Below are 27,820 nucleotides of genomic sequence, written 5' to 3' on the forward strand. Positions count from 1 at the left end.
TAGAAGCAGAGAAAAAGAATTCATCATGAATTTAAAACAAGGGACTGTAAGAACATAAAAAACACTGGACAGTTTTTGGGTCAGTAACTCACACTCCTGATTTTAGAAGGAGAGCCCCTGGATTACTTTACTGAAAATCGTCATTACATTTCATGATTTCAACAGCCAGCTTTTATGATAATATCAGGATCTGCCGTCTGCAGATTTTTCTTGTAATTATTTCTATATTTTAGCTTATCTTCTGTTTGGGATAAAAGAGCTCCTTTTTATAATTCTCTGTGTAAATGGAGTTTCTTTTACTGTCCTGGATTCAGTCCTTCAGACTTAAAGTAGAATATGTTAACTTGGTTTTTCCAAGAGTTGGTCAATAAATAAATGTTAGATGCTCTCTTCCTAATCTTCAAGATTTCATAGACTATATTCACATTCTTTCTAGCTATGTTTTTTAACAATCAAGGAATCCTAGTGGAAACTGTTCCATTTTTTTAAGCCATTTGAGTTTCTACTTTAAATCTCATGTGTCTTCCCTGTGATATGGTGGATAGAATTGTATATGAGATTGTCGTTAGACATGTGTTTATATACAGTGAAGGCCTATAATTCTTTACTTCTATAACTTATTCCAGAGAGACGATTAAGGGACAAAACTTTTTTTTTTTTTTTCTCTAGAAGATTTCCTACTGGCAAACACTGGCAACTGGAGTTACATTTTCTGTTGAATCTTTAACCAGCATGTGAGAGGCAAAGAATTGTTTGACAGTACTTTTTCCTAATAACTTGAAAATGTATTAGCGTGCTCTGATTTGTCCTTTGGAGGCTCGTTGGGATGGCGTGGGAGCTGGGGTGATGAGTGGGGAGTGTTCCTGTTTTACGCATGAGAAGACTGAGGGGAAGTATGTTACTCTAAGTGGCACCGTAGATGGGTCTAGAGGACAGGAGAAGTCAGACCTCCTGAAACCTACTCCCTGGCTACCACTGTGACTTGGTGAATCTGGTCACTAAGGTGTGATGGTCCATCAAGCACAGCTAGTGAACAGAAACTGGAAGGGGAGTTTTGTGCCTGAAGGGCTACAAGATCAGCTCCTTAATTTTCGGTTATTTCAAGTTCCCATCAATATGTCCTCAGTGGTTTTTGTCTTGTTTTTCAGATAATGATAGATGATGGCCAAAAAGCTGGCAGTTTCTTTCAAGGTGATCTGAATCGAGCAGGGGAGGTGAAGGTAAGGCATGATTCAATTTTGTTCCATGGCCAAAACCCAAAAAAAGCACAAAAACCTCACAGGATTCATTTGCTATCTCCCATAAAAATTTGGAAAATTCAGCAGATTTTGTCCATATGATTTTTTTTTAATGGTGTTTGATTTAATAAAAAAGATGTTTGATTATCTTCAACTATCTTGGTTGGCTGGGTTCTGGATCTTTCTTCCTCAAAGCTTTAGAAATAGAAGTGGTGCTTCAATAGAGAAACATGACTCATTCCCCTGAACTTATACCATTAACAGAAATGACAATATAACAGATTCTCAAGTTTTAGCGCTAAACCATCATTTGGAAGATAAGTTTTTTGCTATCACTTGGATGTCAAAAAATAACTGCAGTTATGTACTTACAAGCAATGGAAGCTACCATTTTTAATTCCTGTGTAAAAGCCATGGTCTGATAAGTAAAGTGGGGAAGAAAGACCTAGGCTGTGTTTTGAATTCCGATGATGAAATCTTAATTTATAATTTTACAGTATTTTGTTATGCACATGTTTTAGATCATAAGCGTAAAAGGCATTTCGACATCCTGTCTTTGCTAGGTCTGCCAGTGGTGAAATCATTGTTTTAATTTACACTCTTTGATATTCACCTGAGATGAATCAGTTCATGTATGAAGTGTTAACATTTTGTTAATCTAAAACGTCTCATTGTCAGCTCGCTGTGGAAAGCAGTATTCCACGTGGAATAGTTTTTCATTGAAATGCTGCTATTGTGTCTGTAAAGGTCATTTGCTCTGCTTTTTACCTTTGAAGTAATCTTCAGTTTTATTTGCTCGAAAGAGAACACTTGATTTTTGGCCCTGCTCACCTTTCTTGTGATTACCTGGGGCAGGATGATTTTGTTTCCAATGAACCTTCTCTCCTGCTTTCTTTAGTTTCTTCTGTCTCTTTGGAGTTTAAAGCACACTGTTATGAGAATAGTCAGACCCACCACCATCACTGGCCCGAGAAACAAAAGCAATAAAACAAAAACAAGAGACAGAGACACCGCTTTGGACTGTCTTGATGGTGGTATATATTCTGGGACAGAATCAGGAACAAAAACTTTTCAAAAACTCCCCAGACTGTGTTTTCTCTTTCAGCCTAGAGATCTTATTATGGTGCCTACAAAATCCAGGCCAACTTCTAAATTTACTGCTTCTTTCAGATGTTTCTGGGAAAGCACAGTGAACACAAAGAACTCTAGCTGGGCCTCAAAAGTTAATGAGAAAATTGGATTCAGTTGCTCACTTGAGTGTTGTAGAAATGGACTCATTGATTCTTAACTGCATTTTTTTCCCTCTAGGTCTGATTTGCATAAAAATGATCTTAATCCTTTTCTAGGTAGACAATTTCCTTGATATAGAAGATTTAGACCTGGATGAAGAGATTAATCCCCAACTGAGCAAGGGTATGTTTTCTGTTTCCTTTCTACACTGCTTGACCTCTTTCTAGAAACTACACGTAAGGCTTTAGACAGCCTTTCTTTTCTTTTTTTTTTCCGGGTGGGTGGGCGCGGGGTGCAATTCTTACCTCTCCTTTCCCTGAGATACAGAAAACTGGAGTCCTGCAGTCTCTTTTTTATTAATAAAGATTTCAGCTGAAAGGTCAAACAAAGCTTGTTGAAGGTTGTAAAGTCTTTGGTCTTAAAAGAAATAAAGATTTTCTTCCTACCATTTCCCGTTTACCATATGATTGATCTTTGGATAATTGTCTCAAGTAGAACCATTTAAGTCAAACTCTTACTTCTTAGAATTTCTGGATCGTGCTATAAATTGAGATTAGTTTCAAATGCTCCATAAAATACCAGTTCATTATAAACATTATGAGAGTTGGTCATAAAATAAACAAAAAGGAAAATAAAATCCAGATCTTTGCTTTTATAAATATTTATTAATATGTAAGCCAAACACTTAAAACTAATGGTATGTTGTGATTTTTTTTTTCTGGGCTGTTCTCCTACATAGGCTGGGCTGAGAGAGCCTGCTGTCCGCCGACATGTATGTAGTCCATGACGTTTTTGAGGCCTTTTTCCTCTCCTGGTTAACATTTCTGTGTAAGCATAGGAGCTTTGAAATATGTTCAAAATTTGAGTTGTTTTGAAAACTCTCATTCCTAATTTAATATGCAAGAATAGCTCAAAATTAATGTTGAATGTTTCCATGGGGCAGTTTCCACAGGGGAGTTGGTTGGCCGTGTTTGTTGTTTACGGTCATTAGGTGGTCATAAACAGTCACTGTGGTCATTACTGTTGGGGAGGAGGGCTTCTTTCTAATCACACAGGAGTTAAAGTGCAGGCCGTAGCTGGTTTGTGGACTGCTGTCTGTAAATTGTCTGTATAAGCCTCTGCTTTGGCTTCTCCGGTTCCCCCTGAATTTGAGAGGCTTTGGTAATTGGAAGCAATTAACATTTTTATTCTGCTTCCAAACATAACACTACTCCACTGAAGGGATCGTTTCTCAAGCAGTCTATTAACCAGCAAACTGCAGATTTTTCTCCCCATTGCTTACTTGGTTTAAGGGAGATGAGAGATCTAAGGGAATCACAGACTCCGAGAGGTTCTGTTAACTTCAGTGCTTTAGGTGGCTCTGAATTTCTTTATAAGAGCAGTTTAGGGGTTCTGATTGGGTTATAAGGTATTGCTAAGGATTTATGAGGAATCCAAATTTGTAGAGCAAGCACACTGTTTCTGGGTTTTGGGTAGTTTGGGGGAAGGGAGCAGATTCCTGGGTCTTGTTCCCCAAAAAGAGTTTAATTCAGAAGGTCTTTTGTGACATCTAGTGATCTGTGTTATTAACCATTCCCCCAGGGGATTCTGAAGAACTATAGTTCTTCTGTGGGTAGTACTTGGAGTGGGCACTTGGAGTTGGCATGTGTACATTTGCAACATAAAACTAATTTCACAGGAGGGTACAACAGTTTTTGTGATGGTTACTTTTCTTGCCAGTAGTTAGAAAGTCTGTATACCGACATAATCCTGCATAGCCAGCGAATTTGATTTTGGTTGTATCAGTATATTAAAATTAGTTTTAACTTTTTCCACTACTTTTACATTGTTTCCTTTAAACATTTTTAAGTTATTTTTTATTACTATTAGGTCTGTTTCTTTTGTTTAAAAGATTGCATAAAAACGTCTCACTAGTATGATTTTTCCAGAAATTTGATAGCAGGTAGTTTTTCATTTGTGTATAAAAGCTTACTGAGGCTGAACCAAGTCTCCGTGGACTTGGATGAGCTAGTCAAGACCTTCTGAGGTGTAAAATAATGTGAAAAGTCAAGGCTAAAAAGCAATCAAGGCTTCAGTGATCTATTCCAATTACTGAAAAGACCACCAAGCTTCACCGTTTTTATAATGTACAGTCTGGGTCATCTGAAAGAAAAAAAACACAAGAAATTTTCCAAGGTGGGTTTTATCTTTGGGTCTAATTTGTATTACACTTCAGGAATATGAGCAGAAGGTAAATATTTATATCAGATGGGAAATGTGACATTTTAAATAGGCAAGTTACTTGTATAATTTTGGCAGCTTGAGAGGCTTACTGATTAGTTTCTGTCAGTATTGTTTAAATAACTGATTTGCCTGGGGCAACAAGGAAGTGAGTTGCCTATTGTTTTTCTACCATTGACTTTATTTGTTCACCTTCTTCATTTTCATAAGTATTCTCCAAGATTCAGGCTCTGATGCAGTCCTGGGATTTAGCTTGTTGTTTCAGCAGCCCAGGTGGACACAGTTTTTCCAAGCAGCCAACCCAATGGCGTGCTATTGACCAGTTGTCCAAGGAAACCTTCGCCACAAAGCTCAGTACCCTGTGTTTATTTGACATCAAATTAACTTTTTTTTCCTCCTTTGAGACAAGATAATTACCCTGGTTAGTTACTGTCATGCATACCCAGAAAGATTATTATTTGGAATAGGAATTAATTATTATAGGGGCTTCCCTGGTGGCTCAGTGGTAAAGAATCCACCTGCCAATGCAGGGAACTCCGGTTTGGTTTGAGTTGAGAAGATTCCCTGGAGAAGGAAATGGCAGCCCACTCCAGTATTCTTGCCTGGGAAATCCCATGGACAGAGGAGCCTGGCAGGCTATATAGGCCCTGGGATCCCAGAAGAGTCAGCAATTAGTTACATTCTTTTGCCCTTTAGAGTAGGAAGAATCTTCTGATTATCTTTATTTCTGTCCCCCTCAGTTGGCCCAGCCTGTTCTCTGGATGAGTACAGAAGGTCAAAGAGACCGTTTTGAAGTCTGGTGTTCAGAATTATACTGTATTATACAAGTGTCTTGACCAGCATATGTACTTGTGTTGTGGTTGATTTCACTGAATGAAAATGGGCAAGTGATTCCTGCTTGAAGGTTGGCAGCCTTATTTGTTTTTCATTTTCAAGCTTTCCAGTACTTCCAGTTCTAATGAAGGTATCAGTTTCTCTCCCTCTCCCTCTTTTTTTTTTTTTTCTTTTAAATTTTCCTTATCTGCAACTTAAAAGCAACTTTATGTAGCCTGTGAATGACCTGGCTTTTATTCAGTGACTATTTAACAACTGTGACTGGATCTGGGAATAAAATAAAAAGTAAAACATATCTGGTTCCTGTCCTTATGGAAATTCATAGTTTATTGGAAGAATCGGACAGTAACCAGGTAATCACAAATATATGTTTGCAAATTGCTCTAGATCTTATGAGAGCACATTGTAGGGGAATTTGATTTTTCTGTGGATCAGATAAAGAACAGAGAGCTTGATATCTAAAGGATGAGTAATGATTAACTAGGTGAGGGGTGGGCAGGAGAGTAGAAGAGCAGGATAAGAAGAGCATATGTAAAGGTCCTGAGCTAGGAGAGGATGGCATATTTCAGCCAACTCAGAGTTTAGGCATTTCATTTACTTTACACTTGAGGCTGTTAAAAATCATCCTTTCACAGCTTAGAAGATCACTAAAAACGCTGAGAAGGAAAAAAAATCCTAGCTTCAAAATGTTCCTCTGTCTCTATTCCTCCAATTATTTTTTATGTGCAGACTTATCCATCTATTAAATTCCAGATTGGAAGCCATGTCAGCCACAAAGATAAATGCTTCCACTCCATTCCTGAGAACAGAATTGGGATGATAATTCCGCCCTTTCGACAGTTCTTATGTTTATTTCCCCTGTAGGAAAAAAGAAAGGTTTTATCTAATTGGAGAGATGAGGGGAAAAAACTGGATGTGTGTGGATGAGGCCTTTGTCTCTTCTTTTGGGGTCATGCTCTTTGGAAGGTGTATGTCCTCCCTTCTCTGCTCGTGGCTCCTTTCTTACAGTAGACCCACGTTACGTGGGGCCCAGTAAAGTGGTTTTCAACCTGAGATACATTAGAATCACTTGAGGAGCTTTAAAAAAAAAAAGACAGTACTGGATCCTGCCTTTGGGGATCGTTTTCCAGTAGTCTGGTGTGTGTCCTGGGCACTGGCAGGTTTTAAAGCTCCCCAGGTGACTCTGATACGCTGCTGAAGCTGAGAACCAGCTCTAGACAGTTCTGGAGGTATCACTCTTGAGCTGCTACTCCAAGAGCTACAGGGATGTGAAGAGGTTCTCCTTTTAGCTGGCTGGACTTGTGTCGTCTGCATGGACTTCCTCGCAGGTGGGATAGTCTGAGGTCTAGACTTGGGAGGAAAGCTTGATAAATAAGAGGTCCAATTGTGACTGCAAGACAAGCTCCATTTTCAAAATCAGCTTCGTTATTTAGAAAGCTCGTATTTTGATCCCCTTTATTTTGACTCTTGAATGTATTTTTCTCTTGTTTCTATATTTAAAGGTAGAGGGGTATGATTTATTATCACTGTCAAATGCCAGCTCCAGCCATAAGTATGTCTTCCCTGATCTTCCCCAGCTTCTTGGATGGCAGTAGTAGGCTTCTGCCTCCTTTTATATTTCCACTTTTACTTTGCAATTTTTTTCTTGAAGTGGGTGTTGGTTAATGTGTCTCTTGAAAGTGGCATATGATTTATTCATGTGTGTCTATACACACATACACCCACACACAACTTTGTCTTTTAGAGTGTCTAATCCATTTATGTTTAATATAGTTGCTGATATATTTGACTTTAAATCTCTTATCTTACTATTTTGTTTTCCACTTGTTCTGCCAGTTGTATATTCTTTTCTTCGCTCATTTTTTTTGGCTTATTTTGGATTAATCAAATATTACTGTTTTATGGCCTCCTATTTTTGCTGGGTAGAGAATTCTAGGTTTATAATTATTTTCTTCAACATTTTAAAGGTGCTTTTCTGTTTTGTTATGGTGTTATTTGTCCTTCTATTAAAAACTGTAGAAAAACCAAATGCCAATCTGATTGTTGTACATTTGAAGGTAATATCAATATGGTTTTTTTTTTTTTTACCTCATTTGTTTACTTCTATGATTTTTCTCTTTGTTTTTCAGTAATTTCATTGTGCCTTGGCATTGTTTACTTTGTATTTATTCTGCTTTGGGTTTGTAGATTCTTGTAAATGTTGGGAAAGTCTCAGCTATTACGTCTTCAAATAACACCTGTGCCCAGACCTTTTCACCACGTCCCATGTCTCTCTATGATCTTTCCTGCATTTCCATCATTTTCTATTTCCTTTCTTTCTTCAGCTAGAATATTTTCTACTATATGTGTTCCAATTCAGCAGTCTTGCCTTGTATCAATATGATGTTAAAGCCATCAGTATTTCTGTTATAGTCGTCAAGAGATCTGGAGTATCTATTTTTAAAAATTTCAGTTCCCTGCCAAAATTCTTCATTTTGTAATATGTTTATTGGAATGTATTAATTGGTTATTTTAAAGTTCTTGTCTCATAATTCCAATAACTGAGATGTTCTGTGGGTCCATGTGTATCATTAATTTTTCCTTTTGATCCAGTGTCTTTGTATACCTGATAATTTTTGTTTGAGTGCTGAACACTGTATATAAAATATTACAGAGGCCCTGGATGATGTTACCTTAATCTGTGTTTAGAGAAACTTCAACATTTTGCTAGCATTTAGAGTAGTTATAGATCATCTTAACCCAATATGTGATTGAGCTGATTTGGTGACTGAGTTTCAGGTTTTATGAAAGAAAGTAAAAGTGTTAGTCGCTAATTCATGTCTGACTCTTTGCAACCCCCATAGCACTGTGAATCTGTTGGTAGTTCTGCCAAGCTTCTTAGCCTATTTCTTCTTTACTTCTTGGTTTTTTAGCCTCTGCTTACAAATCAGCAAATGCCATGTGTTGAAAAACAGCTTAGAATCTCAGACTCACATTCAGTACTTTCCTTCTCTCCAGGATCTGAGCCCCTCAAGTTCTGGATTTCCCTGGTAGCTCTCCAGTGCCTTTAGCTAGTTGATTTTTATCACTTTTCCAGCTGTTCCAGTGTTCTTGGTGGAAGGTTCAGACTATCTGACGAGGGTCAGATGTTACATGTGGTCTGGGAGCTCCTTGGGAAACCCCAAGGTCTGAAGGTTAAATATGTTGACGTTTGCACTGATGTTGCAAAATCAGTGATGGGTAAAGATAGTAGTACCTTAGTGTGAATCAAGGTAGAAGCACCAAATTATACAAGTAGTCCCTGTTGTCATCACTGTCATGAGTTTGTAGTTAAAACAAATGCCAGTTTCCATCGAAAATGTCTTTGATGAAATGGTGTTTGTGTGGTGTGTGCTCAGTCATGTCCAATTCTTTGTGATCACATGGACTGTAGCCCCCCAGGCTCCTCTGTCCATGGAATTCTCCAGGCAAGAATACTGGAGTGGGTTGCCATTCCCTTCTTCAGGGGATCATCCTGACCCAGGGACCTGACCCGTGTCTTCCACATTGCAGGCAGATTCTTTACCATCTGAGCCACCAGGGAAGTAGTAAAAACTATTAATTTTATTCAGTCTTGATCCCTGGGTATGCCTCTTTTTAATGTTTTGCATGTATAAAGCACTTCTGCTGCATACTGAAGTATAGCAGTTGTACTTCACATATACATGAAATACATGAGCATTTTTTCATGGAAAAAATGAAAAACACTTTTTCATGGAAAACACTTGTGCCGTTGAGTGGTGTGCCGAATTAATTTTTTTTTTTTCTTTCATGGACCAACATTTTTACTTGAAAGAATGACTGACAAAGTGTAGTTCTCAAAAGTGAAAGAAGTGAAGCTGTCTTTTCAAGACAAACAACTGATAATGTTCATTGCCAGTGATAAAGTTGGCAATGGATCAAGTGAAAATTGGATTTTTGGAAAACTTATATCCAGTACTGTGAGCTTGACAGCTTCTCAATATTTAAAGGCTTTTTTGATAAAATTGGTAATGTTAACTAATGTGACTTTTATATTGCATAATGAAATATGTCAACATTTGAAAGATCTGCCTAACAGAGTGAACCACCATTTTCCAAATAACCGATTTATGGTGTTACAAAATCATGCACAGGAGAACGATTCATTTACCATAAAAGGCAGACCAATGAATTTTAAACATAAGAGCATGAAAACTTCACTGAAAGGGTTTCATGTTGCACATTGAAAATACTTTTAAAACCAATATCATTTGTCAAGATCCAGTGTGTATCAAAGAATATCCCCAACTGTATAAAAGGAGTATTAAAGTACTCCTCCCCTTTCCAACATATATATCGTGTGAGCCTAGAATTTCTTCATTCTCATCATGTGAAACAGCATATTCCAAAAATTGAATGCAGAAACAAATATAGAATCCAGCTTTCTTCTACTTAAGACAAGCACTTAAAAGATTCAGAAAATGTAAAACAATGCTTCTCTTCTATTATCTTTGCTTTTGGAAAATATCTTTTTAAAATAAAAGTATTTATTTTAATAATGATTGTATTTTAATAATTTGAAATCAAATATTTGAAAATTCAGTTTCTAATACAGTGAATATTGTTAGATATAACTCCCACAAAAAAAATCTCTTTGGGTCTTCAAAAATTTTTAATAACAAGAATCTCTGACATAAACTATCATAGCTGGAATCCATGTGCATAAGAGGCCTCAGTCCATTTCTTATGTGTATCCTTTTTGGTCCTGAGGAGTGCCCAAAATTTCAGGAAATTTTGGCTATTTCTACATGGCAACAAAGGAATGAATTGGTTGATCTTATAAATATGATAGGCAGATTAAGTATTACTGTTGTCTAGATTATCAGATGTCAGATAGATTACCTTATTTTTTTTTTTTTTGATTGCTTACTTTTAAATGTATTACCTTTGACTTGCTCGTCATTGGTTAAATACAGAAAGGCAGATGGCACAAACAGATAATTTATAAACACTGGACATTCTTACTATGTAGTTGAGAAAGAGATTGAAATGCTTTCAACCAGGCTTGCCATCCAACATGAAGATTCGTTTTTGAGAGTTGCCTTAACTCGACAAAGTCCATCAGTCAAGATGGTGGTATTGATCAATAGTTAAGAAAAAACTAATTGTTTTAGAAACAATAAGCCTCGATTGAGCAAGCGCTGGGAAATAGTAAAGGACAAGGAAGCCTGGTCCATAGGTTGCAAAGAGTGGACACGACTTCGTGACTAAGCAGCAACAGCAAAAGTGTCTTAAAGATCAGATTTCAGTCTAGAAAGCTTTACAGAGATCTCCAGAAATTCCATTCCTCATCATCAATGAATACAATAATTTTCCCTCTCAGAGAATGAATATATAAATAACCCATCAGTGACTGTAAAATGGCTAAAGGACAAGGTAGCTTTCTTTATAACTTATTATCAGACTGTTCCTGTCCATAATGGTTTCACCATTTTATAAATCTATCCTATTTAGAATTAAAACAGTTCAGTTTTTGTGTTGACTGTTCTCTGATTTTATGTGTAAAAGTCATATCCCTGTTAAAAAAACTTAGCTTTTGAAGATAAGGACTTTACATATTTTGTGTCATTCACAATGTTCTATGGATAGGTAGACTTATACATGCTGTTCAATTTAAAAGTTTAGATACAGGAAATCCATTCCCTTTCTGCAAGTATGCGTTGAATTTACTACACATAAGGTGCTGTGTTAGACTCCAAGAACTATGCAAGTTTGTGTGTTTTCCTTTTACCCTGCAGAAACAAATGACAGGAATGTGAAATGTGGTGAATACCGAGTCGTCTTGTTTCGAAAGAACTGTTCCCATGGCAGTTGGCTTTTTAGGAAGGAAAGCATTACTGCTGAAAACCCTACCTTCTTTGCAAATAAATGAGTGATGTGAAGAATTTCAGCAAAGGAATGGCAGAGTTGTCCTTCTTGGTGCACGATATTGTCAGTTGGATCTTAAATAGCTCTGAAAGCAGAATTGATTTTGATTTCACATTTGAAGTGATGTTTGTTCTGGCAGCCAGTGGGTCTGGTGGATATTGGTTTTCATATTAAAAGGCTTGACCCTTACTCTCCTTGCCTCTGTTGTTGGCTGGCCCCTAACCAGTGAAGGAATTTAGCTTTGGACTCATAAAGGGAAAGCCAGTCTCTCCACCAACGTTATTGAGTATTCAAAAGTATTAATTCTCTGGTTATAAAACACGTGAACACACTGACTTGCTGACTAATCACGTTAGCATGCTTATCATAGTGACATTTCTTGGCCCTGAGTTTGGATATACAAATCTGGTAGGTTTCAATAACATAAGTGATGAAAATGCTCTCTTAAAAATCGGTTTCTGATGTGACGTCCTGGGCTCAGAGCAGGGCACTGCAGCCGGACTGCAGCGGTGGCGACTTGAGTGTGGTGATTCTGGGTGTTAAAGCTCCTTGCCTGTAAAACAGGAAATAATGGAGTTGTTGAGAGGATTAGCTGAGTTAATGCATGTAAAAGGCTGGCTATTATTATTGTTTTTATTTCCCCTAATTAATCAGGTCACATTCTACGATTTCAGTAATTAATCATAGTCATGCATGCATGCTGTCTCTAATTTGTGTCTGACTCTGTGCAACCCCATGGACTGTAGCCTCCCAGGTTCCTCTGTCCATGGGATTTTCCCGGCAAGAGTACTGCAGTGGGTTGCCATTTCCTCCTCCAGGGGATCTTCCTCACTCAGGGATCAAAAAAGACATGATTACAAAATTCTTAAGCTTCCAGGTGGTATCTGCGGTGGAGAGAGATGTCTTTCAAATCTGTTTCAGTTTTTGAATAGCAGTACCTGCTCAGTTATCACCTCATATATGCTGCCATTGGCAACAGCCAAGGCATGCCTGTTGTTAATTAATCACTTCCACTGAGAACTTAATTAGTGTCTTAATTAGGATCATCATTGAGTAGCAGACCGCAACATCCTGTGCCAGCTGCAAGTTACTGGCTGGCTCCAGCAGCCCTTCTGGTCCTGCAGAAACAGGCCAAGGAGCAATCCTTTTGGGCTTCTATTTGTTTTTCTGTCTTCAGAGAGAGCTGTGGAAGATCTTCATTTGTCTCTGATGCATCCATGATTCTGCCACATGTGCAAAAAAAAAAAAAAAAAAAGGGAACACATCTACTTCTAATGGATTGATCAGAAAACCAGGATTGGCTTTTGAATTCTTGCTGTTGTGCTAAACAAGCTGGAAACACAAAACACATTGTTGTTGTTTGCAAGTGTTGGAAATGAGGCCACGCATTCTGAGTATGACGGATTATTTCATTTTTCTGCTGCAAGTGAAAGTTCCTTCCTTCTGGCATCATTGTTTTTTAATATGTTGTTTTGAAATATTGCCATATTGTTACAGGATGAAATCAGCACTCCATTTTCTTTCTCTTTCCCCCCTTAGGAAAATATGGCAAAATGAGGCAAAAGTAACATCTTTTGAACTTAGTTTCCTATAGAAGTAGAAGTTGGGTTGAAAGGCATGATCAAGCTGTTCCCCAGACAACATTTCTCCCAGACCTTTTGGATGGATTGTTAACAGCAACAATTGGAGAAAAACTAATGCACCAACAGCTTTTATTTTCTAGAAGGGAGACCCCCTTGAGTCAAGTTCCCCAGTGAGAACAGGTGTTGTGAAACGGGCCTACTTTACTTGAGCATATTTGCTCATTCTTTTGACTATCATAGGCTTTTTGATGATTTAGGTTGATTGTGGACTTGGCGAAGGGATCAAGTGATGTATTTTGTGTTCAACAGACGTGCCGCTGCTTCCAGGACAAGTGGAGCAGGAAGTGAGCTTGAGTGTTCCCTCTTACGTTCCTTCTGTGGCCGGCCAGCCTCTCACTCCTGGAACGAAGCCCGGGCCCACCGTGAAAGGAGCAGACAAACAAAGGGAAGAGGTACTTCTCAGGGAATTCAGGCCTCTTGAAATTGCCTTGAGTCTATAACTGGTCCTTTCAGAGAAATGCCACCATACCCGTGTGTGCCTGTATTTTTCTCAGATTCGGGAAGATGTAGAATTCAGGTTGCTTAATTGGGTCCCTCGCTGTCATCTCTGTCTAATGTGTATACTCCCTTTTGAACACACAGAGGACAGTTACGTTTTTACTTAGAAACTACTTTTATGTCAAGATGTTATGCTGCAGGATGGTGCTACCTGGGGACTAATCCACAGATGGGATGGACAGATTTCTTATCTCTCTTTTTTCTGTACCAGCCTCTTTTCTTTTTATTATTGTTCCCAAGGTTCTGTAAACATTTTGCATTAGTTAAGGTAAGGCCAGGCTGCTATACTAGGGAAGCCTAGCAGTAATTCAATGGCTGAAAGGAGAGAGAAGTTTATTTCTCTCCTGTAACAGTCTATAGAGAGTCTTTAAAGTGAGCAAGTGGTGGTTCTGTTTTCAGTCACTGGGGCCCACCAGGTTCCTTCTCTCTGGATCTCACTGCACCTCAGAACATCGGGTTCAGGTGCATGTTTCAGGTCAGGTCACTGTCCTACCTGGAGGGGCAGGGATGAGAGGATGGGGACAGCGCGTTTCCCCAAGGCTGAGCTGAGGACTCAGGCTCTTCGTTGCTGCTCACTCTCCATTGCCAACCACTTGGTTCCATGTTCCTATCTGGTCACAGGGGAGTCGAGAAATGTCATCTAGCCACGTGCTTCTCCAGCATGGGAGAATGGAATCTGTCACATGTTAATTCTCCCTGATACAAAGCATGGAGAGTCATCTTTTACTATCATTTCCAGCTCATCTTCATTTACTTAATAGACACGCACCAACCAAGGCCGCTGATGGTGCTGGGTAGTGACCTTTATCACCTTTTTTATGCTAGCATAAAAGGGGATCAGGTACAAGAAATTTTTAAGGGCTCAAATAAAAATACTAGAGTGTTTCCTGATTATTTAATCGTTCAGGTACCAGTCTTGTCACCTGAAGATATTCTGTTATGGAAGCAGTCATTCAATCAGAAGTAATCCACACATTTCAATTTTTGCCCTTTGCTAATAGAACTTTTGTTCACTGACATCAGAAAAGTCTATCTAGGAGGCTTGCAGACTTATATTGAACCCCCAAATAGGTTACTTGGAGAAGGAAATGGCAACCCACTCCAGTATTCTTGCCTGGAGAATCCCATGGACAAAGGAGCCTGGTGGGCTACAGCCTGTGGGGTTGAGACAGCCACTTTTCAGTGTCTTTTTGAATTATGGAGCTTTCTCTGAGTGTTAATAAGCTAAAATTGCAAGGTGATTGCTAGCAAGACTCAACTTCTTTTAAAGACTTGTTCATGTTCTTGACTTCAGTTGTGACCATACAAATTATTGGGCAAGCCGGTGGTCAGTGGCACCTCATGCCATTATAGAAATTGTTACAAAATGGCTTTAGTTGATGGGTTTAAAAAAATGAATGATTTCTATGATCTCTCATATAGCCAGCAAAATGCTAGTTAAAAGCCTGTATATGATTGTATCTTTAAAACGAGTATAAGTTTCTTCTCAGAAAATGTGAAAGTTTTTAAATGTTCAAATCAAAATGATAGAACAGTTTTTGTGTTGGCAAACTAATGAGACGTAGATGAATAATTTTTGGTGTTTCTTTAAATATTCAGAGTAACATTGTGGGTGGGATTTTAATTTCTAGCCACTATTTGTTAGAGAAACATTTCAGGACTATCTAGAATCACAGTACTGCACCACCTCTGCCTTGGTTTAATAGTATTAATCTTATTCTAAAGTACCCAGTGCAAGAAAAAGAACAGAATCACCAAATTCCAGCACATATATCTGGTGAGGAGCTACCAAGGGGCTGTTTTGGGCTAGAGACGGTGGTTGCTTTCTGTGATGTCAGTCTCAAAAGATGAAAATGTATCCTGGATGTCCTGACTTTCTCTTAATTGCCTAATAAGAATCTATAACTTCTTGATATGAACTGAACCCATTTAATTTTTTCACTAATTTTATCACTGCTTTTATACATGTGCATTTCCCCCTTACAGTCAAATATTTTTCAAGAACCTTCCACTTTCCCTTTGTGAATAATTTCTTGCTGTAGTCACTCTATTTTGATGAATTTTGGAAGTTCTGGACAGCTTTATAGAACAAAAAGAATTCAGATTAAGAAGATGAAAAATTACGAGTTCCTTTCCTACTTCCCAAAGTACAGAAGAGGTCATTGAAGAAACTTTTGTAATATTTTAATGGGAGATGGCCTGTTTTTCCAATTCAAAATAGGACTCTCAACTTTTTCACCTGTAAAGACAGTTTAGTTACCATATTACTGTGCAAGACAGCCTATAGCTAAATGCTATTATTGATTTGAGCATTAGTTTTATTTTCTTTAATTTGCCTATGTGGTACTGTGAATGAAAATGATTCTTCCTGTAACAGTGCCCCTCTTAGAATAAGTCACAGAAATAATTTTAAGAAAACCAGCAGTTTTCTAATAGTGTACAAATTCTATTCCCTGGGAGGCTACAAAAAGATTTCAATTAGATTTGAAATTAGACACCTGAAATCCTTATATTTCTCTCAGCTCCTTAGGCAAAAATAACAAGTTAATAACTTAATTCACAGTTGTTTTCTGTTTAGTAGCAGGGGATTTGGTGTCCCATTGCACAAATTCTGCTCTTTGAAATAAATCAGAAGTTCAGTTTGCAATCTAAAAACCTCGGAGCCTTATAGCTTAGAACCCGAAAATGAACCCAACTTGAAAGAAGAGAATTCCCAAAGTGTGCCACAGTAGCCAACAGCTGAAATGCATAAATAGAACTGCAGCTTTACTGTGGCTGAAAAGCTGTCATTTTGAAGATCATAGCGAAGTCTTCTGAACTACAGGGTACATTAGGGTTCACTTTGAATTATATGTATGCCCCTTGTCTTAGAAGACTCTACATTCACTTGTGTGTGTCTCTATAAGGTTACTTAATTGAAATGCAAAAAAGTCAGAACTTGTGCTGAATTCAGTGCTGTCTATAGAAGACATAGCAAATACTGAATGAGCAAATAATCAAAAAAATTTTTACTAGCTACCGGGAGTGACTTTCTGGTATAATAAGATGGTTAGGGTCATTCTCTTTTTCCTTTTCTATTGGTCCATTCCCCTCAACATGTAAACACGTCTAAGACTCTCCCATTCTTAACAAAATGAAGTAAAACTAAGGAAAAATAGCCTCCCCTTTCCCTTGGACCCCTCTTGGCTATTGTCCTTTTTTCTCACTTTCCCTGTAGGCTTCAGAAACCACTGGATCTAGCTCCCCTATTTGTCTCTGCTTCCTTTCCCCTCATTCCTCATTCAGTTCATTGCAAAATGTCCTTGTGCTGATCATCTGCCTGGACGTATTCAGAATAAAGGGACCGAGCACTTTATTACTGCTGAATGCCAGTGGACACTTTTCTGTCTTTAATGGGTCTCTCTACTGCGGTTTTCACCGCTGATCTTGCCTGACGCTCACAGCCCACTGGTTTTCTCTTCCTGGCTCCCCCTGGGTGTATTTCTCTGGGTGTTCTTGCCCTGCTTCCTTTGGGGGCTTCCTGCCATGCTCCCCTTAGGAGCTGGTGTTCCTCAGGGTCCCATGCTCAACCTGCAGCTCTCCCCACTTGCCCACATGGATCCGTTTTCATCTCTAGGTGACTCCCCTGCGTGCTTCTGTATCCAAACCTGTATCTCTAGAGCTTCAGACCTCTTGCTGAGCCCCAGGTTTGTGTGTTCAGCTGCGGTTGACAATTCTATCTGGATTCCTTAAGGAACATTCGAATCAGCATGTTAAATACTGAGCTTGTCTTTACCTGCTTCCATTCCTGTATTCTTGCCCTTCGTCCCTTCCCGTATCCAAATTAGCCAGCAAGCGCTGCCAGTTTTTCTGACATTTTCCAGGGTCTGCACTCAGTGCCCTGTGCTCATTGTCTCTTGTCTGGACTGCTTCCGCCAACTCCTGACTCCAAGCCTACCCTTTGTTCCATCTTCAGAGTGACTTATCTTGATGTACCCTCGCAGAGGGCAGGGCATCCTGTTCTCTGCACCGCGCCTGTGTCTCCAGCACTTGTCTCAGTTAGCATTGGAATGAGGGAAGGAATTTATTTGAAATGCATAGATGACCAAGTATCTACATGCTTTAAAAAAAAAAAATCCTTCAGCGACTTTTCATCACCTCTGGGAAAAATAGCATACAAGACCTGTCATGGTCTGCCACCATCCTCATCTCCTGCTGCTCTCTACCTGACATTTTCTGCTTTGACAGCACTGAACTACTTGCAGATCTACATACGTGAAATTCTGTGTCTTTCTTACTTGGCCTCCTCTGCTCATGAGACCTGCTTTTGTCCTAAGCTCATTTTCCCTCAACCTTGTTAAATAATATTACCTTTGAAGAGTCTGCTTAGATAGCACCTCTTCCAGGAAGCCTCCCCTGCTTCCTTCCCAAGGCCTTCTAATCTAGGCTGGGTTAGGCTTTGCTTCTCTTTCCTATTGCCTCCTAACTATATCATGTATACTTACTACACTTTACTATAATTGTTCATTTATGTATCTAAATCATTTCTCTGTGATTTCATACAAGTCTGCAGCTTTGTATCCTCAGCACCCAGCGCAGCACCTGGATTTTAATAAACATTCGTGAAAAGAATGGAATATATCTGAATGATTGCAGGAGACTATTCCTCTGACATTTTGATCCAGAGATGTACTGGCCACCTTGCAATGCAGAGTGACAGTGATACACCCAGTTTTAAAATGTCTTGAGTATCATATTTTGGCGTTGCAAATAAGAAATTATTATCACCCTTGGTTTCTTTCTTTTATTATCTACATCAGCATTTAACTGATTGCCTAAAGGAATTAATCTAACAATAAGAGCTGCTGTTAATAACTGAGTTTCTAAGTGAAGACATTTATATTTTTACATATATTTTTATGTTTTTAAGTGTATTGTAAATGAATAATTCTTGCATTGGCATCATATATTTATTGGCTAGCTAAAAACTTATTCCTTGGCGCCATTTAAGTTAATACCAAATAACTGATGAAGGAAATTGTGCTCTATAATAGAGAAAAATTTAAGTGTGTGAAGAAGAACTTACGGAAAACAAAAACTTTCCACTTAAAGATTAATGTCTATATCTCCAGTTCCATAATATTGAATATTGTGGCCGAGAGGTGCCTTGGGACCCTTGGGAAGGGAGAGTGGTAAGAAGGTGATGGGCTGGGCCGTGTCTGGGAGAAAGGACTAACTTGACCGTGGGAGTCAGCCGTTGTCAAGAGAGTCTAGAAGTTCAGCACACCAGCCTTGCTCTGTCTGGGTTGCTGATACAAGGTGGGTCGCGAGTAGGGTGTTGAGTGGGGAGTTGAGTGGGATTTTCTGGAGAGTGGCCATGCTCAGTTGGAAGTAAGCTAAGCTTCAGCACTTTGCCCTCCATGCTTGCGTAGCCCTTTTTGCATCCCTCTGTTGGGGAGCATGGAGCACGATCGTGAAATCACTCCCTTACTTCTGTCTTCTCCCTGAAGCTACAAAACCTTGTGGACACAGATTTTGCTTTTCTTCTTCTTTGTGTGTTCCCAGTATCCAGTTCACATTAAACGCTCAATAGCTGTTTATGGAGTGAACACGTGGAGGGGAGGGAGGTGGGAATGTGAGGGCTGTTCATGTGGTGTGAGTGAGTTCGAGAAGGATGGTATGATCTTGCTGAGATTTTAGCTCAGCAACGAGGTTTGTTGAATTTGAACCTGCTCTCCTGTCTCAGAGGGAGGTGGGTGAAGGCAGAGTGACTGCGTCTATTGATAATGGCCAGTGAAGTCTGAGCAAGTCTCAGAGGCCTCAGGACAGGGTTCCAAGTCCTGGTGCGGTGGGCAGCTGGGAGCTTGGTGGGCATGTGGGTGTCAGGCCTCTAACCAGGCTGCAGGGCAGCAGGAATCCCGTTGGCCAGAAGACACAGGCAGAGGGGGGAGTCCTCGTCCTCTGCCAGGACCAGGCCTGAGGCCTCAGAGCTCACTGCCGGACAGAGCTGGAGGTGGCGAGGACGCTTCTGTTCAGGAAATGAGCACTTGGTGTCATGGTGTACACGTTTCTTCACTTGAGCTGGTCTTAGCCCTATTACCCCACTGGTGATGAGAAATTTAATTTTCAGAAAGTGACCAGAATGGAGAGATCAGCGACTCTGAAGACTGATTTGATTCCTGTATACACTTGCTCCTTTAAAGACAGTCACGGTATTATGTGGATCCTTGAGTGCATTTTTTTATGGTAGACTGGGAGAATTTTTTAGCTTATTTAGAAAAGATCTTTTCTCCCAAAGAGATGTGATTTGGCTTAGTGAAACTTCAAGGTTGATTTTTGCTGGTTTTTTTTTTGTTGAGAAGGTGGAAGCTTTATCTACAGATCACCTGGGATTCAAATCTTGCTTCTCTACCTTACTAATTGTACAGCCTTGGTAAGTTACTTAACCCCTTAGAGCTTTGTAAGATGGGTTGTTTGAAGATTACTGCTAATTCCCACAAAGTTCCTAGTACTGGGGCTCGTGTGTGGTGGGAACTCAGTCAGTCACAGGTGCCATCATTACCTTTGTCAGGAAAGCACAGACACTTTCTAATAAAGAGGAAATGAACAAGTCTGTGAAATTTGTTCTCTTGCTGGTTTTACTAAGAAAGGATGATAGACGGCTTGGTGTTTGCTATTAGCACTGCACACCCAACTACAAAATGCAACTTGCTAAACAGATAGGAGATATCTACTTCTCATGTTTTTTTCTTTTTTTCGCATCTTTGAAAACAGCACACAGCTTCTGAGTGAGATGCTCCATTTTCAAGAACATTGCAAAAGCCACTCAGTGAGATCATTTTCCATGCAAGAATATTTAAAGCTGATGATAGCCTCAGGGCATTTTTTTTTACTCTTGCATAAGCCATAGTTTTCAATTATTTCAGCATCATCATACATAATATAGAGATACAAAGAAGTACTGGGTGATCTCATTGTATCACACACCATTTGATTTTGGAGAGGCTTTCTAAGGGGTAATACAATGAGATTTAAAGCATTCTCTTTTGTTTATTGGAAAATACACTTTTTAAACTACCTTCCTTTAGGGAGTCTTTTAAAATTCACAGATTATGAATAAGCAGGTACAAATTTATCATTTCTCTTTGTAGCTACTCTGAGTTGCAAATAAATTCTGTAATATTTTAAAATTCTTGGTGGGAAGAAAGGATCCTGGACTTTTTATTTTAAGGGGGACACTATGTATTTTAATTCCTGCTGTTATTGGCCCAAGTACTATCTGAAGAAGTATGTTAAGCATAGAGTATTTTTATCTTCAAAAATGAATGCTTTTTTTTGGATACAAGCCTTTTTTAGTAAATACTAAAAATAAGAATGTCTTTAAGATTGAACAAAATCTTAGGGTTTATTTTCTCACATTTGAATATAACTCTTAAAAAGCAGAGGCATCATTTTGCCAACAAAGGTCTGTATAGAGTCAAAGCTATGGTTTTTCCAATAGTTATGTATGGATGTGATAGCTGGACCACAAAGAAGGCTGAACATTGAAGAACTGAGGCTTTCAAATTGTGGTGTTGGAGAAAACTCTTGAGAGTCCCTTGGACTGCAAGGAGATCAAACCAGTCTATCCTAAGGAACATCAACCCTGAATATTCATTGGAAGAACTGATGCTGAAACTGAAGCTCAGATACTTTGGCCCCCTGATGTGAAGAGCCAACTCATTGGAAAAGACCCTGAGTCAGATAGGACTTAGCCTCTGAACAACAGCAAACTTGGTTTTTCCATATGCCTGTAGCCCTTATGCTACAAATGGTAAAAATGTATTGAATGTGTGCAAGAGAGACTTTCTGATTCTTGCCGTGGGTGGAATTAGCTAATGATATTCATTCCGATGCAGGATGGTACAAATGGGGCATATTAAAAGGCCTAAATTAGGTCAAATTGAATAATTGAATTTATTCCTTTACTTAAAAACAGCTTAATCAGCTGAGAGTGCTGAAGTCTAAAAAAAGTTTAATTAAATATTAATAGGGAGTTTATGTTTTCAGCTTTATCTTCATTTACAATGATTATGTATGATTTTCCTCCTTCGTTACCTTTTATAGATCGTTGGAGACGAAGTTCAGCCCTTCTCACTTGATGAAGAATTCGATTACGATGCGGTGGTGCTAACCCCCAAGTTCACTCCTGCAGAGATGAATGCCATCAAAGAGCTATCCAAGCAGAAGACAAAGAGCGCAGACTTAGAGGAGCCCCATGACTGATCCACCCAGACCTCTTTACATTTATTTTTATTTTGTTCTTGCTCAAGTAACATGAAATTAAAAGATAAACCTGTTGTAATCCCCTTTATGGAAATGTATGTGTGTGCATTGATTTATGGGGTTATTTGTCAGTGGACTTCCCCGGTGGCACAGTGGTAAAGAATTTGCCTACCAACGCAAGTAGACGCAGCAGATGTGGGTTCAATCCCTGGGTCGGGAAGATGCCCTGGACAAGGGAATGGCAACCCACTCCAGTATTCTGGCCTGGGAAATCCTATAGACAGAGGAGTCTGGGGGGCTACAGTCCATGGGGTCACAAAGAGTCAGACACAACTGAGCATGCCCACACCACCAGTCTTTTCACTAGGTGATGCGTCTGAAAAGTGAAAGTGAAAGTAGCTCAGTTGTGTCCAACTCTTTGTGACCCATGGGCTATACAGTCCATGGAATTCTCCAGGAAAGAATACTGGAGTGGGTAGCAGCTGTTCCCTTCTCCAGGGAATCTTCCCAACCCAGGGATTGAACCCAGGTCTCCCACATTGCAGGCAGATTCTTTATCGTCTGAGCCACCAGGGAAGCCCAGGAATACTGGAGTGGGTAACCTATCCCTTCTCCAGCGGATCATCCCAATCCAGGAATGGAACTGGGGTTTTCTGCACTGCAGGTGGATTCTCTACCAGATGAGCTACTGGGGAAGCCCTGGCGATGCATCTAACAAAGCCAAACTGCTCTCTATGGTTTATGTGGTTTAGTCGCTCAGTCGTGTCCGACTCTTGCGATCCCATGGACTGTAACACGCCAGACTCCTCCGTCCATGGAATTTTCCAGGCAAGAATACTGGAGTGGGTTGCCATTTCCTTCTCCAGGGGATCTTCCGGATCCAGGGATGCAACCTGGTCCCCTGCATTGCAGGCAGTCTCCTGGATTGCTGATGGATTCTTTACTGATTGAGCCACCAGGGTGGCCTCTATCCTTACAGAATTCTATTCTGTCACTCCGCTGCATCCATGGCTGATAGGGGGAGATGGAGGTGGCAAGTGGGAACAGGAAGCAGCACCTACAGAACGGTCTATAGTGAGAGCACTGCAACTAGGTAATGAAGGTATTGTGACATAGACTGGAAATTTCACCCCACCTCCTTGGGGAGGAAGGGCAATTGAGCATGCAAAACCCAGAGAAGAACTGGTTATGTGGTAGGTCCCAGGTCCCAGGTATCCAGAGACAGTGATATGAATGTGAGTGCCGAGAGGCTGGGCTTCTAGGATTGATTGGGAAAGACTTTACTGAAAAGGAAAGCATCTGAAAATTGATTATATGTCATATATTAAATTCTTGTACTTTGTTATTGTTACTCAACCATGGGTGAGGATAGTTACAAAGTAAAAGGAATGATCTCGATCTCCAGAAATTTGAAATATAATTTGAGAAGGCAAGACATAGAGAAGGCAACTAGTGAATGTAAAAGCTGTTATGAAGTGCTAATTGTGTACAATACCCATGAATGCTTTAAAGGGAGGAGGAAAAGGCATGGAGGGCCCAGAACGGGGAATGGTATATATGAAGTGATTTTTGTTATTGGAGGAATCAGTAACAAATCAAATGTACTTAGCCTTTTTTCCTTTGTATGCATTCTATTCCTATTTTTTTATTTTCCATTATGACTTATTGTAGGATATTGAATATAGGTCCCTGTGCTGTACGGTAGGACCTTGTTTATCCATTCTGTGTATAAGGGTTTGCACCTGCTAATCCCAAACTCCTTATCCATTGCTCCTTCCCTCCCCACCCCCATGCCTGGCAACCACAAGTCTCTTCTCCAGACAGACTTTCTATGAGTCTTTCTATTTCATAGATAAGTGCTGTGAGTCTTTCTGTTTCACAGATAAGTTCATTTGTGTCATATTTTAGAGTCCACATGTGAGTGCTACCATATGATATTTATCTTTCTCTTTCTGACTTACTTCAGTTAGTATGATAATCTCTAGGTCTGTCCGTGTTGCTACAAATGGCATTATTTCATTCTCTGTTTGGCTGAGTAGCATTCCATTGTATATATGTACCACAACTTCTTTATCCATTCATCTTTTGATAGACGTTTACACTTTTTCCATATCTTGGCTGTTGTAAATAGTGTTGCAATGAACATTGGGGTGCATGTATCTTTTTGAATTATAGTTCATTTGGATATATGCCCAGGAACTGAATTGCTGGATCATATGGCAACTTTATTTTTAGTTTTTTGAGGAACCTTCATACTGTTCTCCATAGTGGCTGCACCAATTTCAAATGTACTTAGTCTTAATTATTTTTAATACAAGTCTGTGCTTGTATGTGTGTGTATATTCATAAAACCGCCATTCGTATTCCTTACGAAAGAATTTTCTTGATTTACTGTTGCTATAGTCAGGTGATTTCCATGTCTGTTTTTCTTTGTCTAGTCAGCAGACTTTCACAAAACACTATGTATGTGCCAAGCCTGTACTTGAGGAGGATACAGGTAAATTAGATACGGTCTGATTTAGTGGGAAAGACAAATGTATATGCAAATAATTATCATAGAGCTACACTATCCAACCTCATAGCCACTAGCCACTAGTGTGACTGAGGAACTGATTTTTGAATGTTAATTTTAACTTAAAATATAAAATAGATATTTGATGCAGTTATTATAAAACTCTCAAGTTCATTTGCAACAACTTGGGTATGTGAATCTACTTTTGTCAGTTGTAATTTTTATGACAACTAAATACAGATCAACTATTTTTAATAACAACTTAGTGTCTAAAATATGCTGTAAAGGGAAAACATACATTGGATTTCAAAGAACTAATATGAAAAATTGTAGAATATCTTGCTTTTTGTATTGATTACATGTTGACATGATAATATTTTGGATGTATCTGGTTAAGTAAAATATATTGTTAAAAATTACCAATTTCTTTTTGCCTTTTTAATGATGCTACTGGAGCATTTAAAATTATGCCTGTGGCTTGTGTATTTTTATTTGGTGGCATTGCAGTAGAGTATAATCAGTATTATAAGACTGGTGTGTACTAAGAGCTACTGGGTGAAGCAAATTGGAGTTACTGAACCTCCCCACTCTGGAGAGCTGGGGATTATTCACAGAGGAGGAGAGGTTTGAGGTTGGTCGGGTAGAATACGTAGGACCTTTTGATTTGAGGCTATTAGTGTAGTTGATGTGGGAGATGGGAGCTGGAACCAAGGCAGTGTAGGTGGAAATGGAGGGCGTGGATCTGATTAGAGATTTGCAGGTAGAACTTTCAAGGATTGTTGGTTGATGCATTGTGGGCATAAGGGAGCAATTGTGAGGTTAAGACAATACATTTTTTGATGATTAAATTTACTTTTAATTAGAGGATAATTGCTTTACAATATTATGTTATTGTGAGGTTAAGACAGTATTTTAGTATGCAGTCTATACACACGCTAACTTGAGGAGACAACCACAGTGTGTTATAGTTGTTCACAAGATCAGAGACTCTCTTTTGACTCAATATATATATATATATAGCATTTTTGTATTTTAAATAAAGAAAAGGCTTCACCATTTTTTTTTAATTTTATTTTTTAAATTATTTTAATTGGAGGATAATTACTTTACAATATTGTGATGGCTTTTGCCATACATCAACATGAATTGGCCATTTTATAAACTTAAATAGTTTTATAATAGAAGAAAAAAAAACAAGTATTCAAGAAGAATTACATGTTGGCAGAGTATTCCATTAACTGGGGGCAGGGGTGGGGGCAGTGGTAGATGGCAGATGTTACTGCAGAGTATTCTATCTGTAGAGTTGGTATATCATTAGCTTCATTCCCTTTGGACATTTTTGATTCCTGCATTATTTGGGGCAGTTGTGCATTACAGCAAAAGTGACACTGGAAAATAAGTCCCTTAAAGCCTTTGAGTGAATTAGTTTTGTCTCAACTGTACCATTACTCTTGCCCTAACTAGTAAATACTCCAGTATGACTTTCAGCTTTATGGATCTCTCCAATTGATGTGAATGGTTCATTTTGTACTGACTGGCAAACACTAACCAGGTGCCTTTAGAAGAAGCCTGCAAGTGTATATATGGATAATGCTTACTTGGATTAGGTAGTGGGATTTAGGATAAGATTAAGAAAGAGTAGAAGATCACGAGAAGCTCCTGCAGGTATGCACCAAAATGGTAGGGGAGAACATGAAAATTTTGAGTATCTTGAAATAATGTGGCAGTTGCTACACGAACTAGCTGGAATGGAGAAAAGTTCACTCCAGGTCTGCAATATCAGCCCTAGCTTGTTCGGTGTGGTGGCTCAACAGGTAGTCTTATTACTTCAGGATCCATCTTACGTGGAGTCACATAAGGAGAAAAAATATTTAGACCTGGTATTGAACTTTCTTAGTTCCTTTATAAAAAAATTTCTTTTCCCCATGAATGAGATAGAGCTGTATCCTCTTATAAAAAAAGAAATCTTCCTTCAGTTCAGTTGCTCAGTTGTATGTGACTCTTAGTGACCCCATGGACTGCAGCACGCCAGGCCTCCCTGTCCATCACTAGCTCCCGGAGTTTACTCAGACCCATGTCCATTGATGTCAGTGATGGCATCCAACCATCTCATCCTCTGTCACCCCTTTCTCCTCCTGCCTTTAATCTTTCCCAGCATTAGGGTCATTTCAAATGAGTCCGTTCTTCACATCAGGTGGCCGAAGTATTAGAGTTTTAGTTCAGCATCAGTCCTTCCAATGAATATTCAGGACTGATCTTCTCTAGGATGGACTGGTTGGATCTCCTTGCAGTCCAAGGGACTCTCAAGAGTCTTCTCCAACACCAGAGTTCAAAAGCATCAATTCTTCAGCGCTCAGCTTTCTTTAGAGTCCAGCTCTCACTTCCATACACGATTACTGGAAAAACCATAGCTTTGCCTAGACGGACCTTTGTTGGTTAAGTAATGTCTCTGCTTTTTAATATGCTGTCTAGGTTGCTCATAACTTTTCTTCCAGGAGCAAGTCTCTTTTAATTTCATGGCTGCAGTTACCATCTGCAGTAATTTTGCAGCCCCCCAAAATAAAGGCTGTCACTGTTTCCACTGTTTCTTCATCTATTTGCCATGAAGTCATGGGACCAGGTGCCATGATCTTAGTTTCCTGAATGTTGAGTTTTAAGCCAACTTTTTCACGCTCCTCTTTCACTTTCATCAAGAGGCTCTTTAGTTCTTTCATCAAGAAATTTTCCTTATGTGGCAGTAATGGTATTATTGAATTAAAATATGAAAAAGACAAAAAAATTTCATTTCATTGGCTTGTTTCTTGGAGGTCAAAGTTGTGTGAATACAATAGCGTGGGAAATGACGTGAAAGAGACAGTCTTGGAATTTCCTAGAAAAATATGTCTCCATAAGCAAGAGAGTTGCAGAAAAACATCTACTTCTGCTTTATTGACTACGCCAAAGCCTTTGACTGTGTGGATCACAACAAACTGTGGAAAATCCTTAAAAGAGATGGGAATACTAGACCACCTGACCTGCCTCCTGAGAAATCTGTATGCAGGTCAAGAAGCAACAGTTAGAACTGGACATGGAACAACAGACTGATTCCAAATTGGTAAAGGAGTACATCAAGGCTATTGTCACTCTCCTTATTTAACTTATATGCAGAGTACATCATGCAAAATGCTGGGCTGGATGAAGCACAAGCTGGAATCAAGATTGCTGGGAGAACTATCAATAACCTCAGATATGCAGATGACACCGTGACCCTTATAGCAGAAAGTGAAGAAGAACTAAAGAGCCTCTTGATGAAAGTGAAAGAGGAGAGTGAAAAAGTTGGCTTAAAACTCAACATTTGGAAAACTAAGATCATGGCATCTGGTCCCATCAGTTCATGGCAAATAGATGGGGAAACAATGGAAACAATGACAGACTTTACTTTTTTGGGCTCCAAAATCACTGCATATGGTGACTGCAGCCATGAAATTAAAAGATGCTTACTCCTTGGAAGAAAA

General features: G+C 39.1%; 1 protein-coding gene across 5 annotated transcripts in view; it reads left to right on the plus strand.

Moving 5' to 3' along the window:
• Nucleotides 1–21,902, plus strand: part of LOC122698482 (intraflagellar transport associated protein) — a 63,897-nt gene extending 41,995 nt beyond the window's left edge. For 3 of the 5 annotated variants that reach the window (XM_043909580.1, XM_043909569.1, XM_043909589.1), the window contains 4 exons: nt 1,149–1,220; nt 2,585–2,651; nt 13,322–13,464; nt 21,656–21,902. In XM_043909580.1, the coding sequence (XP_043765515.1) occupies nt 1,149–1,220; nt 2,585–2,651; nt 13,322–13,464; nt 21,656–21,814 (441 nt within the window). In that variant the 3' untranslated portion in view covers nt 21,815–21,902. Of the gene's footprint in view, nt 1–1,148; nt 1,221–2,584; nt 2,652–13,321; nt 13,465–19,911; nt 19,983–20,323; nt 20,379–21,655 lie in introns of all 5 variants that reach the window. The other 2 variants (XM_043909598.1, XM_043909606.1) reach the window with 2 other exon arrangements.
• The last annotated feature ends 5,918 nt before the right edge of the window (nt 21,903–27,820 follow it).

This window comes from Cervus elaphus, chromosome 1, assembly GCF_910594005.1.
Source record: "Cervus elaphus chromosome 1, mCerEla1.1, whole genome shotgun sequence".
Lineage (NCBI taxonomy): Eukaryota > Metazoa > Chordata > Mammalia > Artiodactyla > Cervidae > Cervus > Cervus elaphus.